The sequence below is a fragment of the Gymnoscopelus braueri genome, assembly GCF_963280865.1.
Source record: "Gymnoscopelus braueri genome assembly, chromosome: 23".
Taxonomy (NCBI): Eukaryota; Metazoa; Chordata; class Actinopteri; order Myctophiformes; family Myctophidae; genus Gymnoscopelus; species Gymnoscopelus braueri.
Window position 1 is genome coordinate 27632626 of NC_137625.1, and position 16405 is coordinate 27649030.

The 16405-nt window shown below is 43.0% G+C and overlaps 2 protein-coding genes and 1 long non-coding RNA gene across 5 annotated transcripts in view; 2 read left to right on the top strand and 1 right to left on the bottom strand.

The window, feature by feature from the left end:
* The window catches only part of LOC308079380 (ras-related protein Rap-1b), a 323403-nt gene that overhangs the window by 181427 nt on the left and 125571 nt on the right, over positions 1-16405 (top strand). The window lies entirely within an intron of this gene.
* Positions 1-16405, top strand: part of LOC308079382 — a 292916-nt gene that overhangs the window by 150940 nt on the left and 125571 nt on the right. The window lies entirely within an intron of this gene.
* Positions 1-16405, bottom strand: part of grip1 (glutamate receptor interacting protein 1) — a 64841-nt gene that overhangs the window by 20999 nt on the left and 27437 nt on the right. The window contains 14 exon segments of the mRNA XM_080420844.1: positions 929-1009; positions 1593-1738; positions 3480-3523; positions 3525-3559; positions 3562-3666; positions 4283-4412; positions 4414-4433; positions 10479-10648; positions 11255-11402; positions 13123-13268; positions 13773-13848; positions 14783-14866; positions 15038-15183; positions 15706-15841. Coding sequence (XP_080276970.1) covers positions 929-1009; positions 1593-1738; positions 3480-3523; positions 3525-3559; positions 3562-3666; positions 4283-4412; positions 4414-4433; positions 10479-10648; positions 11255-11402; positions 13123-13268; positions 13773-13848; positions 14783-14866; positions 15038-15183; positions 15706-15841 — 1467 coding nt within the window.

Sequence of the window (16405 nt, forward strand, 5' to 3'; positions counted from 1 at the left end):
AACAGAGAGAGAGAGAGAGAGAGAGAGAGAGAGAGAGAGAGAGAGAGAGAGAGAGAGAGAGAGAGAGACAGAGAGAGAGAGAGACACAGAGAGACAGAGAGAGGAGGAGGGGGAGAGAGATGGAAAGATAAATAGGGAGAGATGGGTGGGAGAGAGAGAGCGAGAGAAATATTGAACAGGGTCAAAATGCTTTTATTTTCACATCCCTGTTAAAACAAGCCACAGCCCCTCCACCCATCAGAGAGAACACAGTGAGAACACACACTGTTTGTTTGTTCAAAACCAGGGCTGAGTAAACACTGTTTACTGCGTCAGCCATTTTGTAGTCTAATCCTATGAGAATGATTCAGGGATGCATAAAGGGTGAGGGCTAAACAAGGTGAGAACATTGTGCGGATAGAGAAAACCTGCCCCAGCTGGGGGTGCAGGGGTCCGTGGGGACGCTTCAGCGGGAGAAAATTTTTGAAAGATATTCACTTTATGTTTTACTTCATTAAACATGAACATCTTCAAAACAATTCTAAAATGTGCAGATGGAAAAAAAACAGAAAAGAACAAATAGCAGGAAATAGCAGATCTATGAGCTCACAACACGCCGCAATGTGACGTGGTGTGAACATACATTTTCTGGATTTGACGTCCGACTGAGTATATATAAGATTTAAGTGGTTAAGTATATTCGCATCTGCCCCAAAAAACAACCATTATGGGGTAAAACAACCCTACAGAAAACAACTCAAAAATATATCAATAGATGTAGGAGCTGAATACGTCAACAAGACAAAAACAATGAGACAAGATAAAAAATAAATAAAGTTGTAAATCAGTATAACAAGTTTAACACACTCACTCTACCACAATCAGACATGTAATTGGTCAAAAGAAAAGATGTGCGTGTGCATGCGTGCATGTGTGTGTGTGTACATACAGCTGATGGTTATTCCCAGCTCCACTCCTGGTTTCTTTGGCAGCTTGACGTGGAAGGTTCCGGAGCTAGGAATGACCGACTCTATGGAGAAAGACAGAGAGAGAAAGATTTACACCACTAAGAACAAGTCTGCTACAGCTAGTCTTCTCTGAGCAGCTCCACAATCTGTGTGTGTGTGTGTGTGTGTGTGTGTGTGTGTGTGTGTGTGTGTGTGTGTGTGTGTGTGTGTGTGTGTGTGTGTGTGTGTGTGTGTGTGTGTGTGTGTGTGTGTGTGTGTGTGTGTGTGTGTGTGAGGTGGAGAACCTGACACAGTTGTGCCAGGCAGTGTTGATTTTGACAGCAAATTTTCATTTAGTTTTAGTCGTAGTCTTTTGGATAAACTTCCATTTAGTTTTAGTCATATTTTTGCCATCTGAAATGTTTTAGTTTTAGTCTAGCTTTAGTCAACTAAATATCATAAGATTATAGTCGACCCCTAACCCTCTAAAGTTGATTTAGTCGACGTAAGCTGCACAATAGCTTCTTCCCCAAGACAATCAGGGTTTTGAACGGGAAAATGCTAAATATGACAGCGGTCAATCAGAGATTATTCACGTGTATGTATATTTGTGCGTGTGTGAGAGAGAGAGAGAGAGAGAGAGAGAGAGAGAGAGTGTGTACCTACCTGCTACGTCAAACTCTATTTCCAGTGTGAGCTGAGCTGTGATTGAAGAATCTCGGAGAAGCTGATTAGTTTCTTCCAGAGTGGAATCTTCCGTAGGAATTCCATTTATGGACAATATCCTGTCACCAATCTGCAATATACCACACCTACACAGACGCACACAAACGCACGCACGCGCACACACACACACACACACACACACACACACACACACACACACACACACACACACACACACACACACACACACACACACACACACACACACACACACACACACACACACACACACACACACACACACACACACACACACACACACACACACACGTGATATAAGCAAAGTCTTACCGTTGAAGGTTAATGTTCAGTGATGATATGTTGAGGCTTAATGTTCAGTTAATGTTTAGCGTTTTGATCTATTGAGTGATGATGTTGTTCAGATCACAACGGATCGATCACAACGGATCAATAACTCAGGTATAGCCTGCTAGCGTTAGCTGGATGCGACCCAGGGGGGTCCCCAGATGACATTAACTCATTCACTGCCACTGACGTAAAAAACATATTTTTTTCCAATTACCAAATATTCCACTGACGTAAAAAACGTAATTTGGCAAAATATTTTTTTAAAACAAGATCTCAACGTCCTTCATCTCTCGCAGTGACACATTTCATTGTAGCACACACGGATACGGAAATACGTCAAATCAAAGATTTTCGGTTCCATCCGCTTCCTGTTTAGGTCCCCCTCTATAACGGTCTTTTCTCGGCTTCGTTTTTCTCCGCCGTGGAATGCTGTTTAGCGACGCCGTTTTGAAACTGCTACTACTGCAAAATGGAATGTTGCCGATTGAAAATGTCTTCTCTGGGCCACTCACACAACTACCCAGTGTGTCTACAAACAGTTGAACACGCGATCATAAGGGATTTAGCGAGGTCTGTGGCGAGGTGAAAAAAGGTAAGTGAGTTTTCCGTTCACATGGCGATACATGGTGTTTTACACTGGGCTGGAGGAGAAGGACTCCGCCCCGATCGGAATGTTTTGTTGTCTGAGCGACGTGCACGACTCGCCTGTGTGTTTAGAAACGATTGGACATGCGATCATAATGAGAGAAAAAAAAGAATGTGAATTTTTTAAAGTTATAAAAAACACTAAATCGCTGGCAGTGGGCAAACACAGTCTGGCAGGGAATGAGTTAAAGTGGACAATTGAAGGACAATTTTTTTTTTTTGTCCTTCAATTGTCAACGCCGTTGCAAGGCTGAGCTTGTATATCTGCTATTTTCACAATATTCATCTGTGGAACTGAGTCAAACTAAATGTAATGCCTCAACTCCTACAATTCCAATTGCTTGTCAGGGTGGGTAGGGGGTCCCCAGTTCAAATAGGATTTTGTTGGGGGGGTCGCGGCCTGAAAAGGTTGAGAACCACTGTACTAGAATTGTGGGAATGGAAGGTGATGAGTTTAAGATTGACATAATAATTATTAACTATTGAGTCAAATGACTTAATAACTTACTTAATAACATGATAAAAGGGATAGTTCACCCAAAAGATTACTTTTTTTCTATCGATTTGTCACCCCATGGATACTTGAATTCATGGATATTTTTTTGTTTTTTTCGCATTCCTAAGACAATAATTTGATGACCAGCGAACTGGTAGGCAGCGTTCCGGTAGGAGACACAAGAAGACTCTTCGTGGCTCCTACTGGAACCGCTGCCGGTCATCAAATTATTGGCTTAGAAAAAAAATATATAAAAAAAGATCCAGGAATTCAAGTGACTAATCGATAGAAACTATCCCTTTAAAACTCAGATAAACAGATATTTGATTGACCTCATCTGTTTGCGTGTGTGCGTGTGCATGTGCGTGTGTGCGTACCTCTCTGCAGGGCTGTCTGGGTCCATGTAGGCGATGAGAGGGGGGTGAGGACAGTGTTTCCGTGGCGAACACGCCCCCTGTAACTGGATCCCAAAACCCATGATGCCGTCGCTTAGCAACGTCACCTCTGTGGTTTCCGTGTGAACGACCTGACCGGCCAATCCCACTGTACTGGAGGCCAGAGACACTGCACGCACACACACACACACACACACACACACGCAGCACACACACACGCACAACACACACACACACAAATGTCTGAGTTCCCAGAACAGATCAAATACATAACCCATAACTTTAGTTATGGGTTATGTTATATTGTCATATTAATATGTTATAACGGTTAATTAATTAGGATGATGAGCAACATTACAATCAACCAGCAACCGACACTAAGGAGTACAAGCAGTAGTGGAATTCAAAATGTATTTTGATTAAAAGTACAAAAGTATTGGTATTAGAATGTACTTAAAGTAAAAAAGTTAAAGTACTCATTATGCAGAATGTTCCGCTCTGTCCGTAAAATGTATACAAATCTTTTGAAAATAGCAGATCTACAAGCTCACAATGCGTCGCATTGTGAGCTTGTAGATCTGCTATTTTCAGATGGCCGAAATGTATACAGAGCTGAAGTGGTTAATGTATGTGTTGTAATAATAATCGAAATCTACACCACTGAGTGCAAGGATCATATACTAGATCAGTACTTGTAATGTGAACTGAGTAATAGAGTAATAGTACTTCCAGTCTTGTGATTGGGTACAGGTCTTGTGCTTAAAAAGGTCAAAGGTCAGACTCACAGGAACTCTTGAAATCTTTCTTCTTCATCTTCCTCCTCGTCATCGTGCCCCGGGGGCTGTTGGGATACATGGTCCGGGGCAGGGTGGACATGTTTAGGGACGAGAGACTATAGGCTGACATGGAACCGGGGAGAGAATGACTGGCCTAGCGCTGGAGAGAGAGAGAGAGAGAGAGAGAGACAGAGAGACAGAGAGACAGAGAGACAGAGAGAGAGAGGAGAGAGGGAGGGGGGAGAGAGAGAGAGGAGAGAGAGAGAGAGAGAGAGAGAGAGAGAGAGAGAGAGGAGAGAGAGAGAGAGAGAGAGAGAGAGAGAGAGAGAGAGAGAGAGAGAGAGAGAGAGAGAGAGAGAGAGAGAGAGAGAGAGACAGAGACAGAGACAGAGAGACAGAGAGAGACAGAGAGAGACAGAGAGAGAGGGAGGGGGGAGAGAGAGACAGAGAGACAGAGACAGAGAGACAGAGAGAGACAGAGAGAGAGGGAGACAGAGAGAGAAGTCATTTATCTTTCAGAGAAAAAAACTGAATGTGAGAGGAGGAAAGAAGAGATGAGTCAAGGAAGGCACACAAGGAGAGGAGAGAAGGGAGGCTAGGAGGAGAGAGGTGAGGAAAGGAGGAGAGAGGCATCAAGTAAAGGACACAAAGAGAGGAGAGGGGAGGAGGAGAGGAGTCAAGGAGAGGGCACAAGGAGAGGAGAGAGGAAGGGGTCAAGGAAAGGAGACAAGGAGACTGAAGCCAAATTCCAATACCCCAAATCTCGCCACTCGCTCACTCAAAGCATGGTGGTGCTACGGTGAAATTGGTGACCTGCCTAAATATGTGACCATCTTGTGGACTTCTTTAAGTGGCCTAAATACAGCTAGGTTGCTAACAAACAAACCGCAATGATTTATGTTCGGCCGCTGACGTTACGTGATGTCTATCTACACGATGGTCACATATTTCCGCAGGTCACCAATTTCACCGTAACACGCCACGCTAGAGTGAGTGAGCGAGTGCCGAGATTTCGGAATTCGGCTTGAGAGAGGAAGAAGGGGTCAAGGAAAGGACACAAGGGCCCTCATTTATGAGAAAAGAAAACAGGGCGTACGGCCCACAGCCTTGTATTAGAGAGTTCCGCCAATGAGGGGGCAGAAACAGCGCCGGTCACGTGGTTCATGTAAACTGGAAATAGTTACAAACGCTCATAGACTTCAGTGCATTCCGTAAACCTCCGGTTCAGGACTTTGTCACTATTCGCCAATAGACAGCTATTAGGGGTGTGCCGATATATCGTCCCGCGATATATCGCGATAACGTTTTCGTGACAATATGTATCGTTTGAAAAAAATATATATATATTTTTTTCTTTTTTGCAATAATAATAATGCAAAAACAGAAGTATTTGTTTGCATTTGCTTTTTTCCCCCCATATATTTTCATAAGCTTTCCCCCCCCCCATATATTTTCATAATAAAAAAGTGCCATATATCGTATCGTATCATGAAATTAGTAATCGGCACACCCCTAATGGCTATGTAGAAGACCTGGCCCGATGAAGTGAACGGAGCTGACGCAACTCTCTGTGAATGGCTCTGGTACCTGCCATTTCCACACAATAGTTGGCATTTATCAATCTGTCATGAACGTGGCCCACGATCAATTCTTATGTCAAGTATCAGCTCATGTACGCACTTGAGAATGTCATACAGCTGTGCTAGCAGTGTAAATTAGAGTAGTGCGCTCCGAGGTACTTTTCAGAGGGCGATCAGTGATAACGTCTGGCATATCACAACCCTCAAGGACCCCTCGGGGTCAGGAGGAGTCATCCCCTCGGAAGTAACTACTGCATTAAATTCATATTCAAAACATTTTTGGTGTGATTCGTGCACTAAGGTTGACAAAGGTTATCCCTTCATGGAATATCTTAACCCCCACCGGCAACCCTCTGCAACAGAGCAGGAGCGACAGGGCCACTGTGGAGCGCTGTGTCGGGCTGTTTAATCCAGTAAGACCGGGAAAGCATCTGTGTAATTTTAGATTTGAGCTATAACCATTATTTTATACTATGGCTATTCAAAAATAGCAGATCTACAAGCTCGTAGCGCAGCACCGAGTGCCGCGCTACGAGCTTGTAGATCTGCTATTTCTGAAAAATCTTGTAACATTTTGTGCAAATCTTTGAATACATATATTTTTTTAAACTACAATTTTTTACTAAAATCTTTGCTTCTGGGGGGTCCCTGGGACAACATATTTTGATGGGGATCGGCGACCAAAAAACGTAATTGTGGGGGTCCTTGACATTTGAGAACCACTAACAACTTACGTTTTTTATATATATATATATTTTTTTTTACACATTTTCATGATTTTTCAAAGATAGCAGATCTACAAGCTCATAGCGTGGCCCTCGGTGCCGTGCTATGAAGTTGTAGATCTGCTATTTTTTGAATAGCCAAAGAAATAAAAAAATGACACAGATGCGTTCCCCGGTCTTAGTGGGTTAAGGGCAGACGGTTCCGTCTTGGATCAGGGGGGGACTGCTCCACATTATGCCAAAGTGTGCGACATGATTCCAGCCTGTGGAGGTTGGACTGCCTCCAAACAGACACGGCCTCACGCCTCCCTCCTGTGATCGTTGGGGTTTGATATTCCAATGCAGGCAGCCTAATGAACCCACGCCAAGAGATCCATGGCCAGCACAGCCACAACAACTGGGGGCTGAATGAAGGAGACAGGGCTTCATTCGTCGCTTCTAGAATGCAGTGTTAATTCTAATCACATTCCCTGCCATTGACGTTCAAAATTCCACAAGAGGGCGCTCTAACGCAACTTAGGAATGATCCATCGACTCTGATAGAAGGAATCGACGGATGTGACGTCATCCAAAAAAACGTCACTTCCGTCCGCTCCAATGATAGGATTTGGAGAAAAACACTTTTCAACGTGCGATTGCTCCAAAATGGCCAATCGCAGTAAAAAAAGGTTGTTTCAGTGGATAGACCAGACCCTCCCCCACCCCCACCCCCCGGACACTTTTTATTTACATCCGCATGCACGTCGTGCAGCGCTCCAAAGATCATCAAAACAAGATGAAAAGCGCTGGCAGCAGGAAAATAATTAATACAGTTTGGTAAAAGACAATGCACAAAGCTTAGTCAAATATTTGTATTAATTTGATGCAAGTTTTAGGTTTTTGTTTGTGGTTGACGGCTAGAAGTAAGCGATTTATCTCCACTTATATATTTTTTTTTCCAAACCGCATTCTTCTGATTTCTGCAAATGCCACTTTTTAGTTGGTTCAATTGGACATACGAAATAAAAATATCTCGCTCCACATGGGAGAAGGGGTGAGGCCTCTAAACCGAGAACATTTAAGGGTGCGATATTCAAACGAGGGTCATTTTCAGCCACCACATTTATCAGTGCCTGACCACTCTTTTTCTGCATTCGACTCTGTACCAGAGTCCTGCACGGGTCCAATTTTGACAACCCGCACCTGCCCCGCCCGTCAATAATCAAATTCGTAGACCGGTCGGTCGGTCTACGGATCTGATTATTGACGTCACCCGTGATTATATTAAAATACAACCAGACCCGCCCCACCCGTCAAATAATGGACCCATTGTCCGCTCCCGTTACCTGTGATTACATGCAGTAAATAGCCTACAGACACTCATTCAATTTAAAAGTGTGTTAAAATGCTTTAAAGACAAGATAACAGGATTCTACATTAGAGGTACAGTACATTCAGTGGTCAGCTTCGTTCAGAAATCTGTACGTCAAGTGACGAACGGAGGAGCGAGCTTTCCATATTTAGCCACGCGCGAGAACGCGCATACAGGCAGTACACATACAGGCAGTACGCACGTGTCGTTGTTTACATTGTCAGATGGTTTTAATTTGAAGGCTTAACAGGATGTTCAATGTGTTTCTGTGAGTTAAGACAACTAACCGGTGTGCTCTATGCCGGTGGTTTAGTTACACAAGTGACGTTGTTTGGGTGGAAACAGTGCTCTCTGATTTTCACAATAAAATGTTACCCACCCGCGTTTAGTTCAGTACCGCCCGTCCCCGTACCTGCGAACTTATAAAAGTATATTTTTCACCCGTCAAACGCGGGTACCCGTCGCCCGTTGCAGGACTCTGCTCTGTACTGGTTTCTACAAATTAGTGGTTCTCAAAGTGGGGCCCAGGGACCCCTAGGGGTCCTTGAGGGCGTTCCCCCCTAACAAAATGAGGAACAGCTAAGCTATTTATTTTACATTTTTGAAAAATCTTGGAAGAATTTTGCCAATTTTTGAATAATAAACAGAGGGCCGTGGCTAAAATAAATATTAATTTGGGGGTCCTTGTCATGAAAAATGCTTGGGAACCACTGTGTTAGATTGATAAATGAGAGCCAAGGAGAGGAGGGCATAGGAGCGGAGGAGAGGAGGGGATAGGAGGAAAGGAGGGGATAGGAGCAGAGGAGAGGAGGGGATAGGAGGAAAGGAGGGGATAGGAGCGGAGGAGAGGAGAGGAGGAGAGGAGGGGATAGGAGGAGAGCAGAGGAGGAGAGGAGGGGATAGGAGCAGAGGAGAGGAGGGGATAGGAGCGGAGGAGAGGAGAGGAGGAGAGGAGGAGAGGAGGGGATAGGAGGAGAGGAGAGGAGGAGAGGATTGGAACATACGGGTGGAGTTGTTGTTGCGGGTCAGACTGCGGGTGTAGGAGGAGGAGTGGAAGGTGTTGTAGTGTTGATAAGAAGGAAGAGTAGATGATGAGGAGGATGAGGCTCCTCCTCTCTGCCAGGGGAGAGAACGACTACTGCACTGTACCTTCACTACACACACACACACACACGTACATAAAACACACACATGCACAATGCACATACACACGTTATACATACATACACATGCACACAATACACATACACACACATGCGTTACACGTACAGAATACACACATAAACGCACATAATACACTCATACATACACCCACCCACACGTGCACGTGCACACACACACACACACACACACACACACACACACACACACACACACACACACACACACACACACACACACACACACACACACACACACACACACACACACACACACACACACACACACACACACACACACACACACACGGACAGACACCAGGGTAAGGTTTAACAAAACACCATTTACATGTTGACATAGTAGTAGTATTAATACTAATAGAGTACCTAAGTCTGACATCACTTTCCCTTACCCCCCCTTGGGTCACCGTCGCAGAGTTGTTTTCCAACTCCACATTCTAAATCCCATAACATGGTTTCAGCGTCACCACATAAAGAACTGTGTTCCATAAACTAAACAGATCAGTCCAGTCCATTTTAATAATATGGATATGAAGCATCAATTGACGGTGAAAAGTTAGTAATTTATCCAAAGAACTACAAAATAAAGGGCCAAATAACCAAACAACTACAATTCCCAGTGTCCGGACCACGGGACTACCGTCGCACATAATCAGCGTCACGTTGTGTTGCACTGGATTCTTTCTTTACTACTGTTTTATACCGCCAAGCGGCCCTCAAATCTAGAGTTCATTCCGCCGATCCGACCGATATGCCCATATATGGAGATCTCTGTATCTGTCAGTCCTTGTCCTTCTTATGCCCATACATGGAGATCCCTGATGTCATCAGTATATGCCCATAGATAGATAATTTCTGCACAGTCCTGCACACAAAGTTCCCAACCCTCATGGGTATATAAGACAGTTAAAAATCTTTATGTGAGTCTCTGGTCCGACATCTTCACAAGCCTATTCCATAGCCGAACCGTTTCACATTTGTTGGAGGTTCCCATCCCATGTCCCCGTTAATTGCCAACACTGGAGTCAATTAATGGACTCCCAAAAAGGATCTAACAGCTCTATGATGCACAGTGTTACAACTTGAATATTCCCGGAGACCCCAAACACCAGAAGCATGGTCAGACACCGGATATACAGTTGCCCATATATGGGCATGCTGTGATGTCAGGACTTATGTGCTCTATAGTAGTAGTAGTAGTAATGGTGGTAGTAGTAGTAGTAGTAGTAGTAGTATATCAAAATTAGTACAGTAGTATCAGTAGTAATAGTAGTAGTAATATCAGTAGTCCTAGTAGTAGTAGGATATTAAAATTAGTACAGTAGTAATAGTAGTAGTTTTAGTAGTAGCAAAAAGCATGAGTAGTACCTGTCTCAGGTGGTTTCAGAGCCAGTCTGGTCTGGTGGTGTGGTAGTATCTCTAGTCTGACGGTCTGACAGGCAGCAGAGAGCAGCTGAGTGGCTTCAGCCAGAGAACAGAACTCCATGGATGTTCCATCTACTGACAGGATGTGGTCTCCTGCATGGAGCGCACCGCACCTACACACACGCACACGCACACGCACACACACACACACACACACACACACACAGGTTATAGACTATGTTTGTTCACTTTAAGGACTTTATTTCTTCTTCGCAGAGGTTAATCATTTAATCCATTCAATCCAGGGACGCATCTCTGTCATTTTACATTTCTTTGGCTATTCAAAAATAGCAGATATACAAGCTCATAGCAGATATACAAGCGCAGATATACAAGCTCATAGCGCGCTATGAGCTTGTAGATCTGCAATTTTGTTTTAATAAATCTTGAAAATGTGTGCAAATCTTTGAATGTATATATTTTTAAAGCGAACATTTGTAAAATATTTTGTTCCAGGGACCTCTAGAAGCAAAGATTTGAGTAACAAATGTTCGCTTTAAAAATATATATTCAAAGATTTTCACGATAAAAAGAAAAATAGCAGATCTACAAGCACGTAGCGCAGCACTCGGTACCACGCTATGAGCTTGTATATCTGCTATTTTTGAATAGCCAAAGAAATCTAAAATGACAAAGATGCGTTCCCGGTCTTAATGGGTTAAATCGATAAGTTTGATTAACTCCACCCCTGGTTCCAAGACTTGACGCTGTTAGTTTACCTGTCTGCGATGCTAGCCGGTTTGACCTTGTCAATGACGATGACCTGTTTGTTACAGAACATGGAGGTGGAGAGAGCCACGCCCAGACTGGACCCCGACGCCTTGGCTACCTCCACAAGCAACGGACCTGAGGCTGTCGCCACGGAGTCTGTTTTCAGGTCGGAGAGAAAGAAAAAGAGGCAATATTATATTATATATTTACCGTAATGTTTGTAATGGCTCTGCCGCTTAACCAGTGGTGTAAAGTAACTAAGTACATTTACTCAAGTACTGTACGTAAGTACACTTTTGAGGAATGTTTACTTTACTGGAGTATTTCCCATTTTCAATACTTTTACTTCTACTCCACTACATCTCAGAGGCAAATATTGTACTTTTACTCCACTACAATTATTTGAAAACTTTAGTTACTAGTTACTTTGTAGCCTGGTAAACCATCCGTCCGGAAATCTAATTTCCATTTGATTTCAGGAGTGAGTCTGGCATGATCGCCCATTCTGCAATATTGGCTGTGGGCTGGAGTTCGGCGGGAGTAATACCGTTGACTGACAACCCCTTCAGCCAATGATCGTTGTTCCCCTTCAGCCAATCAGCAGTTAATTTTTACCACCTCCAGGCTATGTGACGCAAAGGGACTTTTGAGACGGCCATGCCCAAAATAGGTTGCCTTATTCGGATACATGCGTGTCACTGCCCGCCCCTGCCGGTTCTCTAAATTTTTATTTTTAAATAGGCTCTGTCATGATTAATTGACCACATATATGAAGTTAAACAACTAAATTCTATCCAAACGATATCTTAAAAGTAAATTTCGTGCCTCAAAAAATAAGTTTGAGAGCATTTTAAAACCGAAATTAAGAAGTGAAGACAACGCACAACAACAATGGCTGCCGTTCGTCTTTTGTCGGCTGCACTCAGGCTGCACTCGGTCCCATTCGGGCTCACTCGAACTCGCCACCTGATTGGCCAACTGTCGCTGTCAATCACAGAACGATGAGCGACGACGCTGATAGGCTCGGTTTTTTGGTAATGCGCTAGAAACGCCCAGACAAGCCTTCATGTCAGACTCACTCCTGAAATCAAATGGAAATGAGATTTCCGGAGGGAGGGTTTACCAGGCTAGTTACTTTGCAGATTTAGATTATTATTACAAAACATACATTAACCACTTCAGCCTATATATATTTCGGGCCATTTGAAAATAGCCGATCTACAAGCTTACAATGTGAGCTTGTAGATCTGCTATTTTCAAATGATTTGTATACATTATGAACTTGTGAAATGGGACATTCTGCACATTGAGTACTTTTACTTACTTTAAGTACATTTTGATACCAGTACCGCTGTACTTTTACTCAAGTGATTTTTTTATTCCGGACTTTTACTTGTAACAGAGTATTTTTATATTGCAGCATTGATAATTTTACTTAACTCTCTTACTGCCAAGAACGACTTATAACGAGTTATTGTCATAACGCCCTGGCTGCCAAGAACCCATATATATATATATATATATATATATTTTTTTTTTTTTTTTTTTTTTTTTTGGTTGAAAAAAAACTTTCAGAACCCAAGATATCATGATCTGAAGATTTGCTGCTCCATTCACTTCTTGGTTAACTTATTACTTAAAAAGGCTGTATCTCGGCTCCTGTGTACTTTTTTTTTTACTATGTATTTTTGAGGTGTGGGTCATGACCGAAAGAATAAGATCGCGGATAAGAGCGGACATTAGTTTTCTCAGATGGATAGATGGATGGATGGATGGATGGATGGATGGATGGCATAGGATACATCTACCTTTCTAGGTTGACTGTCAACCCAACTGGGTAACATGTTTACCATAATGATAACAGCTAATAGCTCACCCATAACAGAGACGTCATATTCAATAAGCAGTGTCGCTTCTTGTCCACACTGCTTCAGAATGCTCATGGTCTCTGATAGGCTGCTGCCATGGAGACGAATTCCATCAATACTCAGCAAACGATCACCAGGTTTGATAGTTCCTTCTCTGGAGAGAGAGAGAGAGATTTCAGCTACAACAGAGAGTGTTTTACTGTAAATTATTTAAATATTACAGAAGCTTATGGGTTAATATTAATGTTATTTTCACATAAACATCTGTTATTCATTCCCCAAATGATCTATATTTGATAAGTTGCTCTTAAAGGGATAGTTCACACACAAAAAAAACAAAAACTATCGATTAGTCACCCCATGGAGACTTGAATTCATGGATCATCAGTTTTTTTGTCACATTCCTAAGCCAATAATTTGATGACCAGCGGACCGGTAGGCAGCGGTTCCGGTAGGAGACACAAAGGAGACTCTTTGTGTCTCCTACCGGAACCGCTGCCGGTCATCAAATTATTGGCTTAGGAATGCGACAAAAAACTAAAAACAACCATGAATTCAAGTCTCCATGGGGTGACTAATCGATAGGAAAAAAAGTCATTTTGGGGGTGAACTATCCCTTTAAGCCCAGTCCACACCAAAGATTCGCGGCGTGACTCACCTGTCAGCCGGCCCACCTGGCCTGATGGTGGTTATGGCGATGGGGCGGGATTTATTCCTATCTTCATGAGCTCCGCCTACAAACATAAGAGACATTTAGAGTCTGAAGCTAAAAATGCTACAGGTACCAGGTGAATGTGGATGACTTTTTAAAGCTTTATGTATGTGCGTGGGCAGGAGGTCACTGGATATTTTTGGCAAATTTTCTTGCCCATTAAAACCGGGAAAGCCTCTGTGTAATTTTCGAGCTATAACCATTATTTTATACTTTGGCTATTCAAAAATAGCAGATATACAAGCTCAGAGCGCGGCACTCGGTGCGCTTGTAGATCTGCTATTTTTTTTTAAATCGATAACATTTGTGCAAATCTTTGAATATATATACATATTTTAAAGAGACCATTTTTAACTAAAATCGTTGCCTCTGGGGGTCCCCGGCCAAATGCATATCATTTTGGGGGTCCTTGACATGAAAAAGTTTGAGAACCACTGATATAGCAGTACATACGTTTTTCAGAAAACTATATAGGATTTAGAAGGCATGTTTAGAATCGGCCTCAAGTCTTAATGGGTTAATTGTATTGTTTTATTTTAATGTGAAGCGCATTGACTTTGCAACTGCATGAAAAAGTGAATACCAATACAAATGATTTGACTTGTAAACAGTTCTCCACTTACATTTATAGAATGAAGAAAATAGATTTCAGATTTTCAGAATAAGGAGATTAGCAAATTATAAAAATCCAAACTTAATTGAAACATGTATCAACAATCAGACCATACCACAACACGCACGCACGCACGCACGCACGCACGCACGCACGCACGCACGCACGCACGCACGCACGCACGCACACACACACACACACACACACACACACACACACACACACACACACACACACACACACACACACACACACACACACACACACACACACACACACACACACACACACACACACACACACACACACACACACACACACACACACACACACACACACACACCTCTGATAACGAAGCCAAACGTGTTTCCTTCTTTATGAAGTGTGACCTCCACATTTTTAAACATGACCCCAGACCCCTGCACTGCTGGAATACAAAAATACATGTATTAATAACATCATTAAACAACATCAAATACATGACAACCACATTTACAATACTATTTATAATTGTTGTCCACATCAATGACAGTGATACTGATACTAATAATAATAACAGTGACAACACTACTACTAATAGTAACAATAAAGAACTCACAGACAGGAGGGAGTTCATATTCAACCTCCAGTACAACCCTCTCTCCAATGTTCTTCAGCAGGCCGATGATCTCATCGTGTCTGAACTTGGTCAGGTTGATGCCGTTCACCGAGCGAATGTAATCTCCAACACTCAGCTGGTCACTCCTGTCACCAGTATATGCATTTATTATGACTGAATTGCACTATACGCAGTGGTGTAAAATAACTAAGTACATATACTCAAGTGCTGTACTTAAGTACAAATTTGAGGTCTTTTTTACTTTACTGGAGTATTTCCGATTTTCTGTACTTTCACTTCTACTCCACTACATCTCAGAGGCAAATATTGTACTTTTACTCCACTACATTTATCTGAAAACTTTAGTTACTAGTTACTCTGTGGATTTGTATTATTATTACAAAACATACATTAACCACTTCAGCTCTACATACATTTCAGCCATCTGAAAATAGCAGATCTACAAGCTCACAATGCATTGTGATGAGACACATTGTGAGCTTGTAGATCTGCTATTTTCAAATACATCCATAGGGGTCCATTTGGTTACTGTACATTTGGCTATATTTGTAAAAAAAAAAAACACTGAGGATCTTTCTGTGTGCGTGCGTGTGCATGTGTGCGTGTGCGTGCGTGCCTGCGTGCGTGCGTGCCTGCGTGCGTGTTACCTGGCCGCGATGCCTCCTTGTCGCAGGTTCGAGACCCGTGGTTTGCCGTCCTTGTCGACGCCCCCGGACACCGTCAGCCCGAGTGTTGTGCCCTCCTTCTTTATCAGCTCCACCAATGAGCAGCCTCGGAACTCATCTGCGTCACACAGAAGAAGAACACAGCCCGCGATTGGTCGACTCGGTCGGTCACACCTCGCTGCCTTTTTTTATCATTCTATCTTCCTTTCTTTCTTTCCTTCTATCTTTTGCCCTATCTGTCTTTCATTCCAGTCGTGTGGAGGCTGGTGGAAGGGGGGGTGGATGGAGAGATCAGGGAAAAGAGAGATAGAGAGGGTGAAGTCATCCGTTCTATTCTGTCTATCATCTATATTTCATTAACTGACTGAAAAATTTAACAGAGAGGGAGCGAGAGAGCGGGAAGAGAGAGTGAGAGAGGGCGAGAGAGATAAGAGCAAGATAAGAGAGAGAGGACAGAGGAAGAGTGAAGAGAGAGAGAGAAAGGAGAGAGAGGAGAGCTGTGTCAATGTTTGTATCGTCTCTGTATAGCAAGGTGTGTGTGTTTGTTAATATGTGACTGAGTGCGTGCGTGCGTGCGTGCGTGCGTGTGTGTGTGCGCTAGGGCTGTCACGATTACAAATTTAAGTTGACGATTAATTGTCACTCAAATAATTGCGATTAACGATTTTGTGTTTTTGGCCAT